General features: G+C 41.7%; 1 protein-coding gene across 1 annotated transcript in view; it reads left to right on the top strand.

Annotated features, from left to right (window-relative positions):
• The window catches only part of LOC138962020 (protein O-mannosyl-transferase TMTC1-like), an 89358-nt gene that overhangs the window by 20277 nt on the left and 51699 nt on the right, over nt 1-17382 (top strand). Inside the window, exon 2 of the mRNA XM_070333711.1 lies at nt 14550-14727. Coding sequence (XP_070189812.1) covers nt 14550-14727 — 178 coding nt within the window. The remainder of the gene's footprint in view (nt 1-14549; nt 14728-17382) is intronic.

Raw genomic sequence — 17382 nt, 5'->3', positions numbered from 1 at the left:
ACAAAGGTTTAATGTAATGTAATTCAAAATACCAAAACCGAGCACCTATTAATCTCGTCTTTGCGCGTGAAGATTGAGGCCGTCTGCCAGTAGCGGTTAGGTCATACAGTGGAACCCCTCTCTAGCGACCTTTAAAATGTTGACAAAAATCGGTCCTTGTGGAGGGGGGTCCTTACAGAGGGAGGGGGGCGGAGTCAGGGGGCCACAAAGACAGTCAGATTTAAAAAAAAAAAAGAAAACAGAGAAGTTTGAGTTGCTGACGACCGTTCTCTCTGAAAGCAAACTGCTTCGATTTCATGTTTGTCCTTGGTGTCCACCAGTTCTGGTGCATGTACTACCCTGGCCAAGTTTCCTCTCAAGACATCAAAGAGACCGCCCCAGTATACTCTACAGCCTCTGGGCGAACCACCTCTCATAGCTAAAACTGGGTCAATGACCCCTGGGAAGAAGGTCAGTGTCTATAAAATTTTACTCCTAGGCTTGCGGCCAGGGGGGGGGGGGGGGGGGGGGGGGGAGTATACCGGTACCATTTGAGAATCAGACCAAATGAGAATTGAACCATTTGAGAACATCCTTTTTTTTCAATCACTACATCGAAGGCCTGCGGCCCGGGGTTCACATGGGTTGGTTTGTTTGTTTGTTTCAAACCCACACCCATATACACACATTTCCCATTTAAACCATTTGTCGGCCCCCTGTCGATATTTATCGACTAAGTTCCTTGTCAACTAATGTGTACAGCAGTTCAGTTCGATATCTTGATAAAGCCGCCGAACACTTCTTTCAGCAACTTGACACCGGCCTCCCTTACCCTCCACCGTCTAGGTCCGCCACAGTAGTCTGTTCGTGTCCTTTTGCTGTCTCTATTCCCAGTTGAAATCTCTCCGAATTTTGGGTGGTCAAGGGTCGTCTCTCTTGTGGTATAGTCAAGCGTAAAGTCCGATCTCACGAAATAAAAAAAAACTGAGCATTTTTCTTGCATTTCGACACTTTTTTCCCAATGTCTCCCCAGCCATCCATCCTCCCCACTGTCTAATTTTCCACCTGAGATACGTCGCTGTTGTGCTTTTTTTTTTTAAACGTTGGTTGGTCAACCATGCTTGGGAATCTGACCCTTTACAGGCGGCTTAAATCGCCATCTCTATTTGGTCCTTTCAACGTAGGGATTAAGAGGGTGCGATTTTACTGAATACACCGGGCTATAAAATCGCGTTACAGCTTTTTGTAATGTGTCTACAATTTGTCATTCGTGAAAGAAACAGGGAGTAGTGGCCGGCATTTGCAAGTCTGAATCTCCTCACACTTTTGTCTAACACCTGAGCATTTTTCATCATCCCGACACTGTAGTTCTTTGCTACCTCCCCATCCCACCCCCTTCCCCTCCCTCACCCCTCCCCTATACACTCTCTCCTCTGTTTCATTCCACACCTGGGACATAAAATCGTCTTCGTGATTGCTCTCTGGAACGATGGTTGGTCAACCCTTTTTATCTCGCCGCTTGGGAATCTGATCATTTACATGCGGCTTAACACCAACGCTTTTCTGTCCTTTCACGATAGGGATTAAGAGAGTGTCATTTTGTAGAATGTACGGGGCTATAAAATCGCGTTACAGCGTCCACTCAGCTTTTTGTAATGTGTCTACAATTTGTCATTCGTGAAAGAAACGAGAGAGTAGTGGCCGGCATTTCCAAGTCTGAATCTCCTCCCACTGTTCTCCAACACCATAGTATTTTCCATCATCCCGACACTGTATTTCTTTGCTACCTCCCCCCCCCCTTCCTCCCTTCAACCCCCCCTGCTTCGGAATGGGACCATTTACAGCCGGCGGTTTAACGCCAACGTCTTTGTGTCCGTTCACTATAGGGATTAAGAGGGTGCCGTTTTGTAGAATATACGGGGCTATAAAATCGTTTTACAGCGTCCACGCAGCTTTCTATTAGGTTTACAATTTGTCGTTTGAGAAAGAAACAGAAAAGCAGTTGCTGGCATTTTCAGCTTCAATGTAATCCCTCTTCTTCTGTACCCGCTCATTCGGATTTTTTCATATGCAAATCTCTGTCAATTTATCGTATTCATATTAGTTAGTGTGGTCAACCGTTTTGTCTGGACAATCAAAAGTTCTGACTTTTTACATGGCATATTAGATTTATGGGTTGCTCTGACTGTGGATTTGTATTCATTCAATACAATTTATGTACAGCTTCCATGTACATCGTGGCAATGTCTCCATAAATTGTTCTTGTCGAACAAAGCATACCAGAGTCTGTATGTATTATTTCAGGTAGAAGATCAAGGCTATATTATATCATGCGGGTGGGTGGGTGGGTTTTTCGATAAAGCGTGATAAAGCGAAAATGGGGAGATAGAGAGACTGCTTGAATTGTTGGGTTGATCATAGTGTATGGTTTAAGCAAAGACGTATGAAGAGAACGCAGGCAGACCTTTGAATCTGGGTGTGTGTTCAAGATGAAGGATGCTCTTATCTAAAGCGAAAGCCTGGTCAGATATGTAGTGGCTGACAGGAAACTGGATAAACATCTACCAATACCAAATGACCATAAATTCCCTGCTTCTCAATTAAAGCAGAAGTGGGTTTTTTCTGACAGATTGCATGTGCCTGTGCCACAGTGCCACTGATCTAAAAATAGAAGCCGCTGTGTTTCATCTAATTTTCGCCGACTTGCATAGATTCTTCTCATATGCCGTGTTAGTGGCATGTAGTGGCATGTAGCTTATCATCCACATTACCAAATGATGAGTTAGTATACAATTCCCAGCGGCTAACAGAAAACACAAGTGTTATTCCGATAACGTACCAGTTTGGAAGACTGACTCGATCGACTCTGTCATACGTAGCAGACTACACAGAAATACGACTACATCAGTTCAGTAAATGAATGGTTTCCGAATTATTATTTCAAAGCAAGAACAATCGTAATCGAAAACGTGTAGGGTTCAGAACGTTCTTACCATATATAAGACTTATTACCAGCTTGCCTCATGCGTGCAGACTCAGTGCAGACTGCAGTGGTTCGATTGCCCAGGTAGCCTAGCAGACGACATAAACCCCGCTCAGCAAATTAACATGTTGGGCAAATGTGAACGAAAAAACGATGGGGATATAATACGTGTAGGGTTCAGAGCATTCTTACCGTTCATATTTAGTATCAGACTCCCCGATGAGTGGAGATACAACACGAGAAATATGCCACATTTATTATGAAAATGTGCTAACCGTCGAGTCCCGCTTTGAGTCAATTCAAGGGGAGTCACTCCGCACAGTCAATCCGTCGAAGCTCGACTGGAGGTTTCGAATCGCAAATAACGAAGAGCACAGTCCTTTCTCCGAGTTCAAATAAGGTCTCTCTGAAAGATCATCACTGTTCAGATTAACGCTACACTGGAATTTATCAACAGAAATTAAAATGCGTGTGACGAAAGCACGTCACACTTGAGACACCCCACACAAAAGTAGATCTTACTGTACACGACCTGACCACACAGTTATGCCTATTCAAATGCGCGTTGCAAAATGTGCGTTTGGAATCTTCTTTTTTCTATGGCGGTACTGACTATCGTTATTGAAACAATCCCAGTGCACTAAGGGATTTATAGAGCAAATCTCGAAAATAATTATTGAACTCAGCGCTATGCGCTTCGTTCAATAATGAATTTTCTCGATTTGCTCTATAAATCCCTTAGTGCACTGGGATGTCTCAATAACTTAAATAATAATAATAATAATAATAATAATAATTGTCAGTAAGTACTGGTGTCACATGACTGATGTGAACCAGTTGATTGGCTAATGGCGATGCGCTAAAACTGTTAGCGCACTCTTGGAGTGCGCTAACTTTTCCACAGAGCGTATTCTTGCGCCCTTTGCCTAAGCAAGACTGTGCTCTCATCCTCAGAATTAATTAATGACATGTAGCTTATATTCTCCACAATACCAAATGACCATAAATTCCCTGCTTCTCAATTAAAGCAGAAGTGGGTTTTTTTCTGACAGATTGCATGTGCCTGTGCCAGTGCCAGTGATCTAGAAAAATAGAAGCCGCTGTGTTTCATCTAATTTTCGCCGACTTGCATAGATTCTTCTCATATGCCGTGTTAGTGGCATGTAGCTTATCATCCACATTACCAAATGATGAGTTAGTATACAATTCCCAGCGGCTAACAGAAAACACAAGTGTTATTCCGATAACGTACCAGCAAGACCAGTTTGGAAGACTGACTCGATCGACTCTGTAGCAGACAACACAGAAATACGACTACATCAGTTCAGTAAATGAATGGTTTCAGAATTATTATTTCAAAGCAAGAACAATCGTAATCGAAAACGTGTAAGGTTCAGAACGTTCTTACCATATATAAGATTTATTAGCAGCCTGCCTTATGCGTACAGACTCAGTGCAGACTGCAGTCGTTCCATTCAACCATTGCCCAGGTTGGCAGGTAGCCTAGCAGACGACATTAACCCCGCTCAGCAAATTAACATGTTGGGCAAATGTGAACGAAAAAACGATGGGGATATAATACGTGTAGGGTTCAGAGCATTCTTACCGTTCATATTTAGTATCAGACTCCCCGATGAGTGAAGATAGAACACGAGAAATATGCTACATTTGTTTTGAAAATGTGCGAACCGTCGAGTCCCGCTTTGAGTCAATTCAAGGGGAGTCACTCCGCATAGTCAATCCGTCGAAGCTCGACTGGAGGTTTCGAATCGCAAATAACGGTAATGAAGAGCCTTTCTTCGAGTTCAAATGAGGTCTCTCTGAAAGATCATCACTGTTCAGATTAACGCTACACTGGAATTTACCAACAGAAATTAAAATGCGTGTGACGAAAGCACGACACACTTGAGACACCCCACACAAAAGTAGGCCTAGATCTTTACTGTGCACGACCTGACCACACAGTTATGCCTATTCAAATGCGCATTGCAAAATGTGCGTTAGGAATCTTCTTTTTTCTATGGCGGTACTGACAATATCGTTATTGAAACAATCCCAGTGCACTAAGGGATTTATAGAGCAAATCTCGAAAATAATTATTGAACTCAGCGCTATGCGCTTCGTTCAATAATGAATTTTCTCGATTTGCTCTATAAATCCCTTAGTGCACTGGGATGTCTCAATAACTTAAATAATAATAATAATAATAATAATAATAATAATAACGGGCATTTATAAAGCGCCTTATATATCAGAAGTTTAAAGCGCGTGACAACAATACATGTATACAAAATTCATACAATCACTGTCAGATTCAAACAACACATCATGCACATCTCACATCCCCAGACTCTATGCTAAGGAACTATCCGTAATGTTGTTGGAACAAGTGAGTTTTAAAAGATGAAATGGATGGAGAGTGACGTAAAATGTCTCACCTTTCCTACAAAAAGAACCTGTTTTGCTCTTCTATTAACCCCATAATCTTCCCAGCGGTTGTTTAGGGTCAATCCTTGCCATGGTTCAGCGATTCGTCCAGTACCGAAGGTGTCAGTGTGTTTGTCCCTCTCTCTCTCTCCCCCTCTCTTCCTCTCGCTCTGTCTCTCTTCACCCTTCTCTGCTTACTTTTCTGTCTAAATAAAAAGATTTTTTTTGCTCTTCCATTTACCCTTACTCCTCTCAGCGGTTGTTTGGGTTCAATCTTTGCCACGGTTCACTGGCTTCATTGAAAGGTCCAGTCAGTATGATATTTTCTCTATTGTTCTGCGGTAACATGAATTGAAGGAGATTTTCTTGCTGCATGCTGTGATATCATACACAGACTGTCAAATGGCTACAAAAGCAGAACAGACACCCTACCATAATTTTGCTGCCCTCAGCCATAGTCTACCCGTTTCACAGCTGGAAGAAGAGATTGCTTTCGTGGATAAATAATATATGGCGTGAGGTGTTTTATCTCAGGTCAATTCGGTGGCTTAACCTGCTCTGTGTATGGTCTATGATTGTATACTATAAATACTGTAAAAAAAAAAAAAAAAGCTTTTGGGGACTCTCTGAGGAAGAAAATTGTGGTGGTATTATTTCTGTAGCACCCTTGGTTTGATGCTGCAAAGCGTTTGCATGTAGACGGATAATTAAAGCATATAGCATGATGTGTTCTGCTACAGGTCAATTCGCTGGCTTGACCTGCAGTGGATGGACTCTGTCCCAAAAATATGTAAATTTGATCTGCGGATTTTGTTTGTTTGTTTGTATGTGTGATTTCTGTAACAATGCAAGTTCAATGCTGTTATTTAAGAAAATAACCGTATGAACATTCTCCTGTGTGAACGCTCAGGAGAAAAGCACCCTGCTGCAGTAAGAGGAATTCACGATTTTTCAGCTTCATGCTGTCTGATCAGACACAAACTGGCAATGGCAATGGCAAAAAAAAACAACTCCACAAAAACAAACAAACACCAAGACAGACCGACACCCTGCAAACATGTTGCTATATCCTTATAGCTATATCGTCTACCTGCTTCCAGTGTGACACATTCAAGATTTTCCAGCTTCACGCTGTGAGATCAGACACAGACTGACAATGGCTTAAAAAAGAAAAGAAAAAGTAGAAGAGGAAGAACAGCACACTGCCCCTTTGTTATACTGCCCTCGGTCCTGGTCTACCCGGTTCACAACTGGAAGGAGAGATGAATTATTGTCCTGGTTTGTATTCCTTCCTCGTTGATTTGGATGCATCAAAAGCTAATAATAACTACATGTATCATGTGCTTGTGATGCATAGCCTGCACAACATATAGCGTGAGGTGTTCTTTTTCACGTCACTACACGGTGGTCTGACCTCTTGAGGTCCCCCCGCGGGTTAGGGGGAAGAATTTACCCGATGCTCCCCAGCATGTCGTAAGAGGCGACTAACGGATTCTGTTTCTCTTTTTACCCTTGTTAAGTGTTTCTTGTATAGAATATAGTCAATTTTTGTAAAGATTTTAGTCAAGCAGTATACATGTAAGAAATGTTAAGTCCTTTGCACTGGAAACTTGCATTCTCCCAGTAAGGTAATACATTGTACTACGTTGCAAGCCCCTGGAGCAAATTTTTGATTAGTGCTTTTGTGAACAAGAAACAATTGACAAGTGGCTCTATCCCATCTCCCCCCTTTCCCCGTCGCGATATATGGTAGCTTTTACAATAGCTGCGGAAGATCATTTTGGCGGTGAGATTTCTGTAGCACCCGTTGTCAGAGTTTTAAATTGTTTTTGACAAAATAAAGACAGACACGTTGTCATCTTTTGTAGTTGTTGCTGCTAAGCTATTGTCTACTAGCTTCAGTTGGAAGAAGAAAATAGCCCCCTCAGATAGAGCCATATGAGTGGGTACGGATATATCCGTACCTGGGAGACAATGAGTTAAGAATGGTTGGGGATGACTATTTGGTCCCGTCGCGATATAACCTTGAATGGTTGAAAACGACGTTAAACACCAAAGAAAGAAAGAAAGAAAGACTATTTGGTGGTATGAGACTGGAACACACGAGGTTGGATGGAGCGAAATGAGCGTCCACGTTACATGTGGATAAATGATGCATAGCATGAGTTGAGCCACTACGGGCCACTTCAATGAATTAATCTGTAGCTTGTAGACGCTGCCCCAAGACAATGTTACTCGGTATCTGCTTTTGGTATTTGGGAAATGTTTCTTCGGTTGTGCGATTTCTGTAAACAGTTAAGCTAAATGCCGAAGCATCAAATTAATAGGGCGGAGTCGACTTGGCAAAACTAGCTGCACGAATCTTTGGCAAAGAATGCTCAGTAAAAAGACTTCGGGCTCATGCAAATAAGACTGCCTTTACTAGTCTAGATAATAACGATGGTGAGAGAAAATTGTGCGACTCATTCGGACCATTTGAGAGAGAGAGAGAGAGAGAGAGAGAGAGAGAGAGAGAGAGAGAGAGAGAGACAGAGAGAGAGACAGAGAGAGAGACAGAGAGAGAGAGTTTGACAGTCAGAGAGCGAAAGAAAGACCGAGAGAGATGGGGCCGAAGAGTTCGATAGGTCCGATAAACAGTTCGCAGGACTGTCATCTCCTCCGAGGCGCCCCCGAGTGTTTGTACTTCAACATGCCGATGCATTTGACAGTGTTTGCGGAAAAGCCATATCCAATTTACCAGCGGGCTGCAAGACTGCAGACACAAAGGGCTGTTTGATTTGCGTTAGAATGTGTGCACGCGGCTGCACCGTTTGACTTTTTGTGGCTTTGTGAACTAGGCGAGTGTCAGTGCGATATTGTTTGTGTATCCGTGTCTGGTGTCTTTACTGTATACATGATACCTTTGTGTCGGTCTCAATTTTAAAGACAGACGTACCTCACCTTTTCCTTCAATCAAACACAGTCTCTCTCTCTCCCACTCTAACTTTCTGCTTGAACGCTTATACCACAACCCTCAAAAACGATACAGATTTATCTTGCCATAATTTTTGCTTTTTATCTCTCGATGTCCTTATTGTTATTAGAATGTTTTCATTTTTGTTGCCAGGGACCAGGACTTAAAACTGGCAAACCCGATGCTGATCTAAGTCCTGGTAAACAGAGTATATAATCTGATCTAATCTCTCTCTGCCCGTAAGCAACTGAGGCCATTCCTCCCTTTCTCGCTCTATGTCAGTCCCTTACTCTACTGGTTTTCTCTGCGTCTCTGTCTCTCTTTGTCTCTGTCTCTCTCTACGATCATTATGTCTCTCTCAGTCTCTATCCCCGTCTCTCTGACACTATCCACCCGTCTGTCTGTCTGTCTGTCTGTCTGTCTGTCTGTCTTTGTGTCTGTCTCTGTCTCTCTCTGTCTTCCCCTCTGTATCCTCTCTCTCTCTCTCTCTCTCTCTTTTTTCTCTCTCTCTCTTTCTCTCTCTCTCCCTCTCTCTCCCCCTTTCTCTCTCTCTTTCTCTCTCTTTCTCTCTCTCTCTCTCTGTCTCTCTCTCTCTGTCTTTCTCTCTCTCTCTCTCTCTCTCTCACTCAACTGTCTAAACAAGTGTCCAAGAAGGTCTATCTATTATCTAGAATCAAGCACTTTCTGAATTTGGAAGCCAGGAAATTATTCTTTAATGCTCATATTCAGTCTGTTATTGACTACGCGTCTACCTTGTGGGACTCGGCAAGTGAAAATTCATTCAAACCACTAATTAGGTTACATAAACGAGCGCTTAAAGTAGTCTTATTAAAGAAAACAACCCTATCTGAGTTAGACTACATGAACTTAGGCATTCTTCCTCTGAAGGCAAGGCTAAGTTATAATAAAGGTACCCTTATGCATAAAATTATTCATGGATGTGTACCTCAAACCATATTTTCCAAATTCACGTTAAAAACTTCACGCCAATTGATGAGACTGAACATGCCTCTGCCTAGGATTGACCTATTCAAATCTAGTTTAGTCTATTCAGGTAGCAGTCTCTGGAACACTCTTCCGACAATCCTACGGCAAACTAGCAACACAAACGTTTTTAAGACCAGATATACGTCTTATCTCATGAAGTATAAATAAACATCTGTTGTCGCTAGAATGGTTGTTAAAACCAACAACCGGTGCTTTTTAGCAATGTATTATTATTTTTATATACACTGATTCTTTCGAATGCAGTGTATGTCAATGGGCATGGGACTTACAACGTTGTTGCGTCAGTGCAATCTACTCTATAATTCTTAACTCATGTCAAATGAACTTACATTTTTCATTTAAGCAATGTATTGTATGTAAATTGATGATATGTTCTTACTTTCATTTCTATTATAATCATGTAGCAGTAGTTTGTTTTCTTTACTTGCTTATTCTTTAGCAATTTTAGACTAGTCCCTCTTTAGGGCGAGGGCCAGATGTAAAAAAGCAGATCACTGCTTACTCTATTACCCTCGTAAAATAAAGAATTGTTCTTGTTCTTGTTCTTGTTCTTGTTCTCTTATATACAATGCCTTAGGTCTTACGTCTCGCTCTCTCTCCCCCCCCCTTCTCTCTCTCTGCTCTCTCTCTCTCTCTGCTCTCTCTCTCTCCTCTCTCTCTCTCTCTCTCTCTCTCTCTCTCTCTCTCTCTCTCTCTCTTCAAATCTCATGCCCAGTGCTCCCACCCCGCCCCCTCAAACTCCACCATTCAGGATTTGATAGTCTCGCCTTCTCGCTATGTACACAATGTGTCTCCTCTTCGGATGTGTCAGTGTGTTTGTCCCTCTCTGTCTGTGTATCCCTGAGTCTGCTTGTGTGTTTTAACACAGCTCGTTGTTTTGTGAGTGTTTTGTGCAAATTAGTGTTGCGAGCGAGGACCTCTAAAAATGACCTTGAGCGTTGATCGTAAAACATTCAAAAACACGCGGACACCCACGCACATGAATGCGCGCACGTGCAGTCTCACTTATGCAAGCACACACGCTCGTGTGCACACATGTCAGCATACGCACGTACTGTCGCCCGCACGCACGCACGCACGCACGCACTCACACACACGCACACACACACACACATACACACACACACACACACACACACGCGAGAGAGAGATAATCTAACGCGTTCGACAGTCTTTCAGTCAATTTTTATATTTAGTCAAGTTTTTTCTTACTCATGTAGCTAGCTCGCTCGCCTTTCTTACTAACTGTAATACCAGCAACCTGCAAAACCATCACCCCCTACATATCCCACTACCCCCAATGCCGCCCACGCTTGTGTACTTTCTCGTCTACACCCACGCCCTGTAGCTGAATGTTGCCACTAGGTGTGTGTGTGTGTGTGTGTGTTTGATGAGTTCATGTATGTTTGTTTATGTGTGAATGTGTAGGTATGCATACGCGTGCAAGCGTGTGACAGTGTGAGCGTGCAAGCGCGTATTTTTATATTTGGTCGCAGGTGTTGTTGGTATAAGCGTGTACATCTTATCTACCTCCCTTCGTGTACAAAAAACAAACACCAATCTTTCCGCCTTTTTTTGCATGTTGCGTGTCTTGCTACATACTTGTCTCGAGTGATGTACGCTAACAAGAATATTGTCAATTGTAAGTCTCTTTCACACCATTCTCACTAAGTCAGTCTTGCGTGTAATTTCGTATCGCATTTCGAGTCTTTAAGATCCCGTTTCTTTTGAGCTGCAGTCCAAAGCGTGTATTATGATATATACATGTGCAATACAAGAGACCCTTTCACAAAAACGAAAACAAAGTGAGAGAGAGAGAGAGAGAGAGAGAGAGAGAGAGAGAGAGAGAGAGAGAGAGAGAGAGAGAGAGAGAGACTGAGAGAGAGAAGGGGGGGGGAGAGACAGACAGGTAGACACACAGTCAGGTACAGAGAGAGACAGAGACAGGTAGACAGCCAGATAGACAGACACACAGGTAAATAGACAGAGGGGGGTGGGAATGACGGTGGTTTGCTGCTGAGAGAGAGGGAAAGATAGAGAGAGAGAGAGAGAGAGAGAGTCAGTGTGTGTGCGTGTGTGTGTGTTTGTGTGTGTGTGAGAGAGAGAGAGAGAGAGAGAGAGAGAGAGAGAGAGAGAGAGAGAGAGAGAGAGAGAGAGAGCGAGAAAAAGAGACTTTTTGACTTTTTTTTTACTTTTGGATGGTTTATTGTACGTGTGGCCATTGGCCCATATACAAACCAGGGAAGAGGTGATGTGGGTTAGGGGAATTTTACACATATACACGTCTTACACATTTATCCTCACATGTTATATAATAATCGTTTACAATTACAACGGTACCATCTCTAACATTGCAGTGTTTCAACATGCAGTTGTCGACGTTTTATGGCGTGGAAAATGAACTTAGCAACGAGGCGACACCTCTTAACATCTGAAAATGACAAAATGGTAGACACAGAACCTTCACACATGCTTCCTATAAATCTTTTCCTTAAATCAGAATATAATGGACAGCATAAGAGGAAGTGGTGTTCATCTTCGGCTACATTTTCAACAAAAAAATACAATATCTTGATTCCATAATAGCACTGAATCGTTTAAGGTTGTTTAATTGGCAATACACCAAGTCTAAACTGTGTAAGTGCTACCCTAAAACAATAAATGTCAATATTGAACAAGTAACTTTTAACATGCAGCACAGATTTAAATTTAGCGTACAATTCATAACGGTCCCTTTGTGACACTGTGCCGGACCATTCTTGTTTATACATGTCACCCAATCTTAAAGACCCTCAAAAACCATTTCACATCGCCGACACCTTGGTTAAGCCATACACAGTTAAAACCAGTTTCAGGCAATATATTTCGGATTTCCGAGGCCCGACATCTTTTTCCTCTTTCATCCATGTTATACAACATTGTATAGGCTTGTTTTGGCAATCTGTCGTCTCTCATCATTAGCAATTTAAACCAATAATTCAGACAACGCACATAGAAGTTTACAAAAAGGGGATATCTGCCAAGTTCTCCATAAACCATTCTGTTTGGTGTACATGTTGGTACACCTAAAAAGCGTTTACATGCCATGATATGCACTTTCTCCATGGTATCTAACCGGGACCAACCCCAGATTTCTGAGGAATACAACAAAATTGGCTGAACTTTTGCATCAAAGATCTTAAAAAAGGTGGTAACTGTCATTTCTTTCAATTTTTGAAATATGCCCACCAAATAAAATACGGCCTTTTTACTCTTACCCACAATGTGGTCAGTTCCTCGTCTTAAACTTAACCTTGAAGTGAATATAAAACCCAAATAACAGTATTCTTTTACAACTTCCAAATTATTTCCGTCGAAATGCCATTTCTCGATTTTTGCCAAATAAGCACCTTTTCTGAAAACCATTACTTTGGTTTTTTCTTGATTCACCACCAATTTAAGTTTTTCACAACATTCCTTCAGAAAGTTCAGCTGGTGTTGTAGACCAATAGGGGTAGTAGACATAAGTACAACATCGCCGGCAAACAGTAAAATAAACAGTTCCATCAAACCGGGCAAAAGCTGAATACCATGCCTGCCCGTCTGAGTAATGTCTAAGGCCAACTGATTAATGAAAAGTGAGAACAATGTAGGGCTTAACACACATCCTTGTCGAACCCCATTTGGAAGTCGCCATTTGCTCTTACGCAGGCCATGAGGGAACTATACATACTTTTCAAACTATTCAAAAACCTTCCATTGATTCCCTCCCTTTGAATGACATTCAACAGTTTATCATGGTTTACAGAATCAAAGGCCTTGCGGAAATCAACAAAGGCAACATACATTTTTTGTCCTTTTCTGCTCAAACATTTCTGGGCTATTGCATAAAGAGTAAAAATGTGATCTGTGGTAGAATACTGTTTCCTAAAGCCAGCTTGATTTTCAGAAATTTTATTGTTATCTTCCAGCCATGTATACAGTCTCGTGTTCAAAATTGAAGTATAACATTTAGCAATGACACTCAAAAGGGACACACCCCTATAATTGTCTGCACTATGCTGATCTTTTTTTAAAGATAGGCACAATAATCGCCTTGGCCCATTCTTTTGGAAACAAACCTTGCTCAAAAATTGTATTAAAAAAACCGTCAAAAATGTAATCACACAGTGGCCTCCTGATTTGAGCATTTCTGCCTTAATGCCATCTGGACCTGCTGATTCTCCAGTGTTCAATTTTTTTTTACAGATTCAGTTACTTCATTTTCTGATATGCTGCTGTTTAAGTCACTGCTGTCGGCATCTGTTAAACCAATCTCTTCGTCAACTGGTTCACCTTCTACCTCCTCTTTTTGTTAAACTGAACACATCTACATGCAGACAGACAAACAGACAGACAGACAGACAGATGAGAATCGGTGGCAAACAATAACCAAGCGGAGGTTATATGTTCAATCCAGCCTCGCGTCTGTCGAGTAGATTCGTACTTGCACACCGTGTCTCTGAATGTTTTGAATCGTTTTAATTGAAAACTGGAGGGTGCGTTGCCTTTCCATGGTATGTTTAAATTAAGAGTTTGCTGTGCCTTTCAGTCGAATTTCAAAGTGAGTTTTGACGGTAAACACTCAAACGGCAAAATAAATGTTGGAATAGAAATTGAGACCGAGCGTGAAAAGTTGGATCAGAATTGGGTGCGGTGTTAGGAAATCCGTTTTAAGAAAAGATAGAAGCCGAAGAGACTGTCGTTGTCGTCGTTGTTTTTGTTTTTGTTTTTGTGTTTGTTGTTGTTGTTGTTGTTGTTGTTGTTGTTGTTGTTGTTGTTGTTGGTTGTGTTGTTGTTTGTGTTTGTGTTGTTGTTGTAAAATCAAGGATTTTCAAGAAGAGAAAAGCGTTAAGCCCCTATTTATATCAGATAATGTACGGAATGGAGTATTGGGTACTTTGGCACAAGAACCACCACTGAATAAATGAGTAAAACTGAACACAAAGAAATCATATACGAATTGTAAACTTATATACTTGATTTCAATCAGTTCTTTACATATTCGATCTATTGTTTTTCATTAGGACACGTCAATTGGGCAAGTGACCTTAATTTTAATTCTATTTCACGCCTGTTCTGGGCGTGGGGTGGGGTGTGGGTGGTGGGGGTAGACTCTAGCCTTGATTTCCGAATTCCCTGGACGAAATCTGTAAATTTTTTGTTTTTTCTGTCATAAAGGTTGGACTACCATCTCGGTGGCGGGGATCCATGGTGGTTCCATTCGATCAACATTGCCCTGCACGCGGCGGTCACGTGGCTCTTTGTGCACGTGCTGCGTCACGTGGTGCACGTGCAAGATATCGTAACAGCGTTAGCAGCTCTTCTCTTCGCTGTTCATCCTGTGCATACGGAAGCGGTATGATTTATTTGTTTTGTGTGTGTGTGTGTGTGTGTGTGTGTGTGTGTGTGCGTGTGTGTGTGTGTGTGTGTGTGTGTGCGTGTGTGTGTGTGTGTGTGTGTGTGTGTGTGTGTGGGCGTGTGCGTGTGCGTGTGCGTGTGCGTGTCTGTATGTGCCGTGTACGTCCATGCGTGCGTGTATGCGTGCGTGTGTTCGCATCCTGTCAGTCCCTCTATTTTCTCTTTTTTTTTAACATTATGACACTTTTTTGTGTCTTCTGTATCCAGGTTAAATCCAAGTGCAAGAATATTAAATCAAATAACAAGACTGAGAATGTCATAAGATACCGTCCCATTTTCCCGTGTTTTCCTTCTTCTTGACATGTCATTTTATCAATATCAATATGAGGCTTATATCGCGCGTATTCCGTGGGTACAGTTCTAAGCGCAGGGATTTTTATTTTATTTTTATTTTTTATTTTAATTTTATGCAATTTATATCTCGCACATAATTATTCAAGGCGCAGGGATTTATTTGTGCCGTGTGAGATGGATTTTTTTTTACACAATACATCACGCAATCACATCGGCCAGCAGATCGCAGCCATTTCGGCGCATATCTTACTTTTCACGGCCTATTATTCCAAGTCACACGGGTATTATGGTGGAAATTTTTATCTGTGCCTATACAATTTTGCCAGGAAAGACCCTTTTGTCAATCGTGGGATCTTTAACGTGCACACCCCAATGTAGTGTACACGAAGAGACCTCGGTTTTTTTTGTCTCATATTTATGTTACACGCCCTATTATCGATCTTAATTCATGAATGACTTACCTTTGAATCTTTTCATGGTTTAATTTCGGAATGTTTGTGTATTTGTCCACACCTTTTCATTTTCAAGAAAGCTTCTCATGAAATGTAATGCGTACTCGCAACTTTGAATACATCTTTTTATCCCCCTTGCACTATATGTACCCTATAATTTTCTACTTCTTTTATACTGCTGAGCCTTGACAAGTCAGATGATGAGGTAGATTCAATCTAACAAATACACTTAAACGATGTTGTCAGTGCAGATTGGTGTTGTCATTCAATTTGCTTTTTGAATAGATCACGGGCTATAGTCCTGTCAACAAGTATCAAATCCGTCCAAATTAAACAAAAATGTCAAATCTGCTGGTACAGTATAAGCAAACCAGTTAAGACAGATGATAATTATTATCTGTATTTATAACTCAGCGGTATATAAGAATGAACAAATTATAGGGTGGGTGTGCGTGTGGAAAGATGAATATAAAGCTGCGAATGGGCTTCGCTAAGCATATAATGAGACGCCGAGTGAAACGTTTAATGGAAAAGTCAACGGGGTTTCTGCAGAATGAATGCAGCTGTTTGAATGTTGAAAAAATCGCTTAGCGGTATACAGGACCTGGAGAAGCCTCTCCCTTTCTTCTTTCCTTTTCTTTTCTTTGAAACAAAATAAGCGGTACTTATCTTCTGTTAATCTGATGCACAGCGAGGTACGTCACAGAGTATAAGCGGGAGTTTCGGTAGAATGAATGCAGCTACCTGAATGATGACGTACATTGCTTAGCGGTATGAGGAGCTGATCTTTTTATTCTCCTCTTTTTCATTATTTATTTTCTTTATTTTAAAAACGATACTTATCTTGTGCCAATATTGTGAACGGCGAGGTGCATCACAGAGTCAGCGGGAGTTTCGGTAGAATGAATGCAGCTACCTGAATGATGACGTACATTGCTTAGCGGTATGGGGAGCTGCTCTTTGTCTTCCCTCCTTTTCGTTTCTTTGAAACAAATGAGTGATACTTATCTCGTGATAATCTTGTGAACAGCGAGGTGCATCGCAGAGTCGGCGGGAGTTTCGGTAGAATGGATGCAGCTACCTGAATGATGACGTTCAATAGTTGGCAGCATGAGGAGCTGCTCGTTTTCTTCTCCCCCTTTTTCTTTATTTATCTATTTATTTTAAAAAACGATACTTATGTCGTAACAATCTGGTGAATAACGCAGTTCATAAAAGAGTCAGCGGGAGTTTTTGAAGACTGAATGCAGCTGCCTGAATGTTAGAAAATGTTTAGCAGTACACATGGCGTGGAGGAATCTCTCATTTTCTTCTGTCCTTTTTGATTCTTAAAGAAACGCGCTACTCATTTTGTGACAATCTAGTAAATAAGGTGCTTCAGAACAGAGCCAGCGGGAGTTTGGGTACAATGAATGCAGCTTCCCGAATAGCAGTATTGTGTACAGGGCGCGGAGAACGTTCTTTTCTTCCTTTCTGTTGATTTTTGAAAAAGTTCTTTTGTAACTATACTTATCTGGTTAAATTCTGCATCGTGAATAGTGTGGTGTATGACAGAGACAGCGGGATTTCTTCAAGGAGGGGGGGGGGGGAAGGGGGGGGGAGGGGGGGGGGGAACGAAAGCGAGAATGGGCTTCAGGTTTTAAAGCCACCTAGTCCACAGATCTATACAAAGTCGTTTTACAAGTTTCTCAAGTTATCTAAACTGAACCTGTAAGTGCGCTCAGAACAGGATTCTGCAGCTCAAAAGCCCAGGTTTCTTTGAATTCTAAGCTCTTTGAACACAGCTTGTGTAAGAAACCCAAATAGAATATTTTGTCAAGAGAACCCTATAATTACGTTCTGAATGC

The sequence above is a fragment of the Littorina saxatilis genome, linkage group LG3 (genome assembly GCF_037325665.1).
Source record: "Littorina saxatilis isolate snail1 linkage group LG3, US_GU_Lsax_2.0, whole genome shotgun sequence".
NCBI classification, from domain to species: domain Eukaryota; kingdom Metazoa; phylum Mollusca; class Gastropoda; order Littorinimorpha; family Littorinidae; genus Littorina; species Littorina saxatilis.
This window is presented reverse-complemented; position numbering and strand designations above follow the sequence as displayed.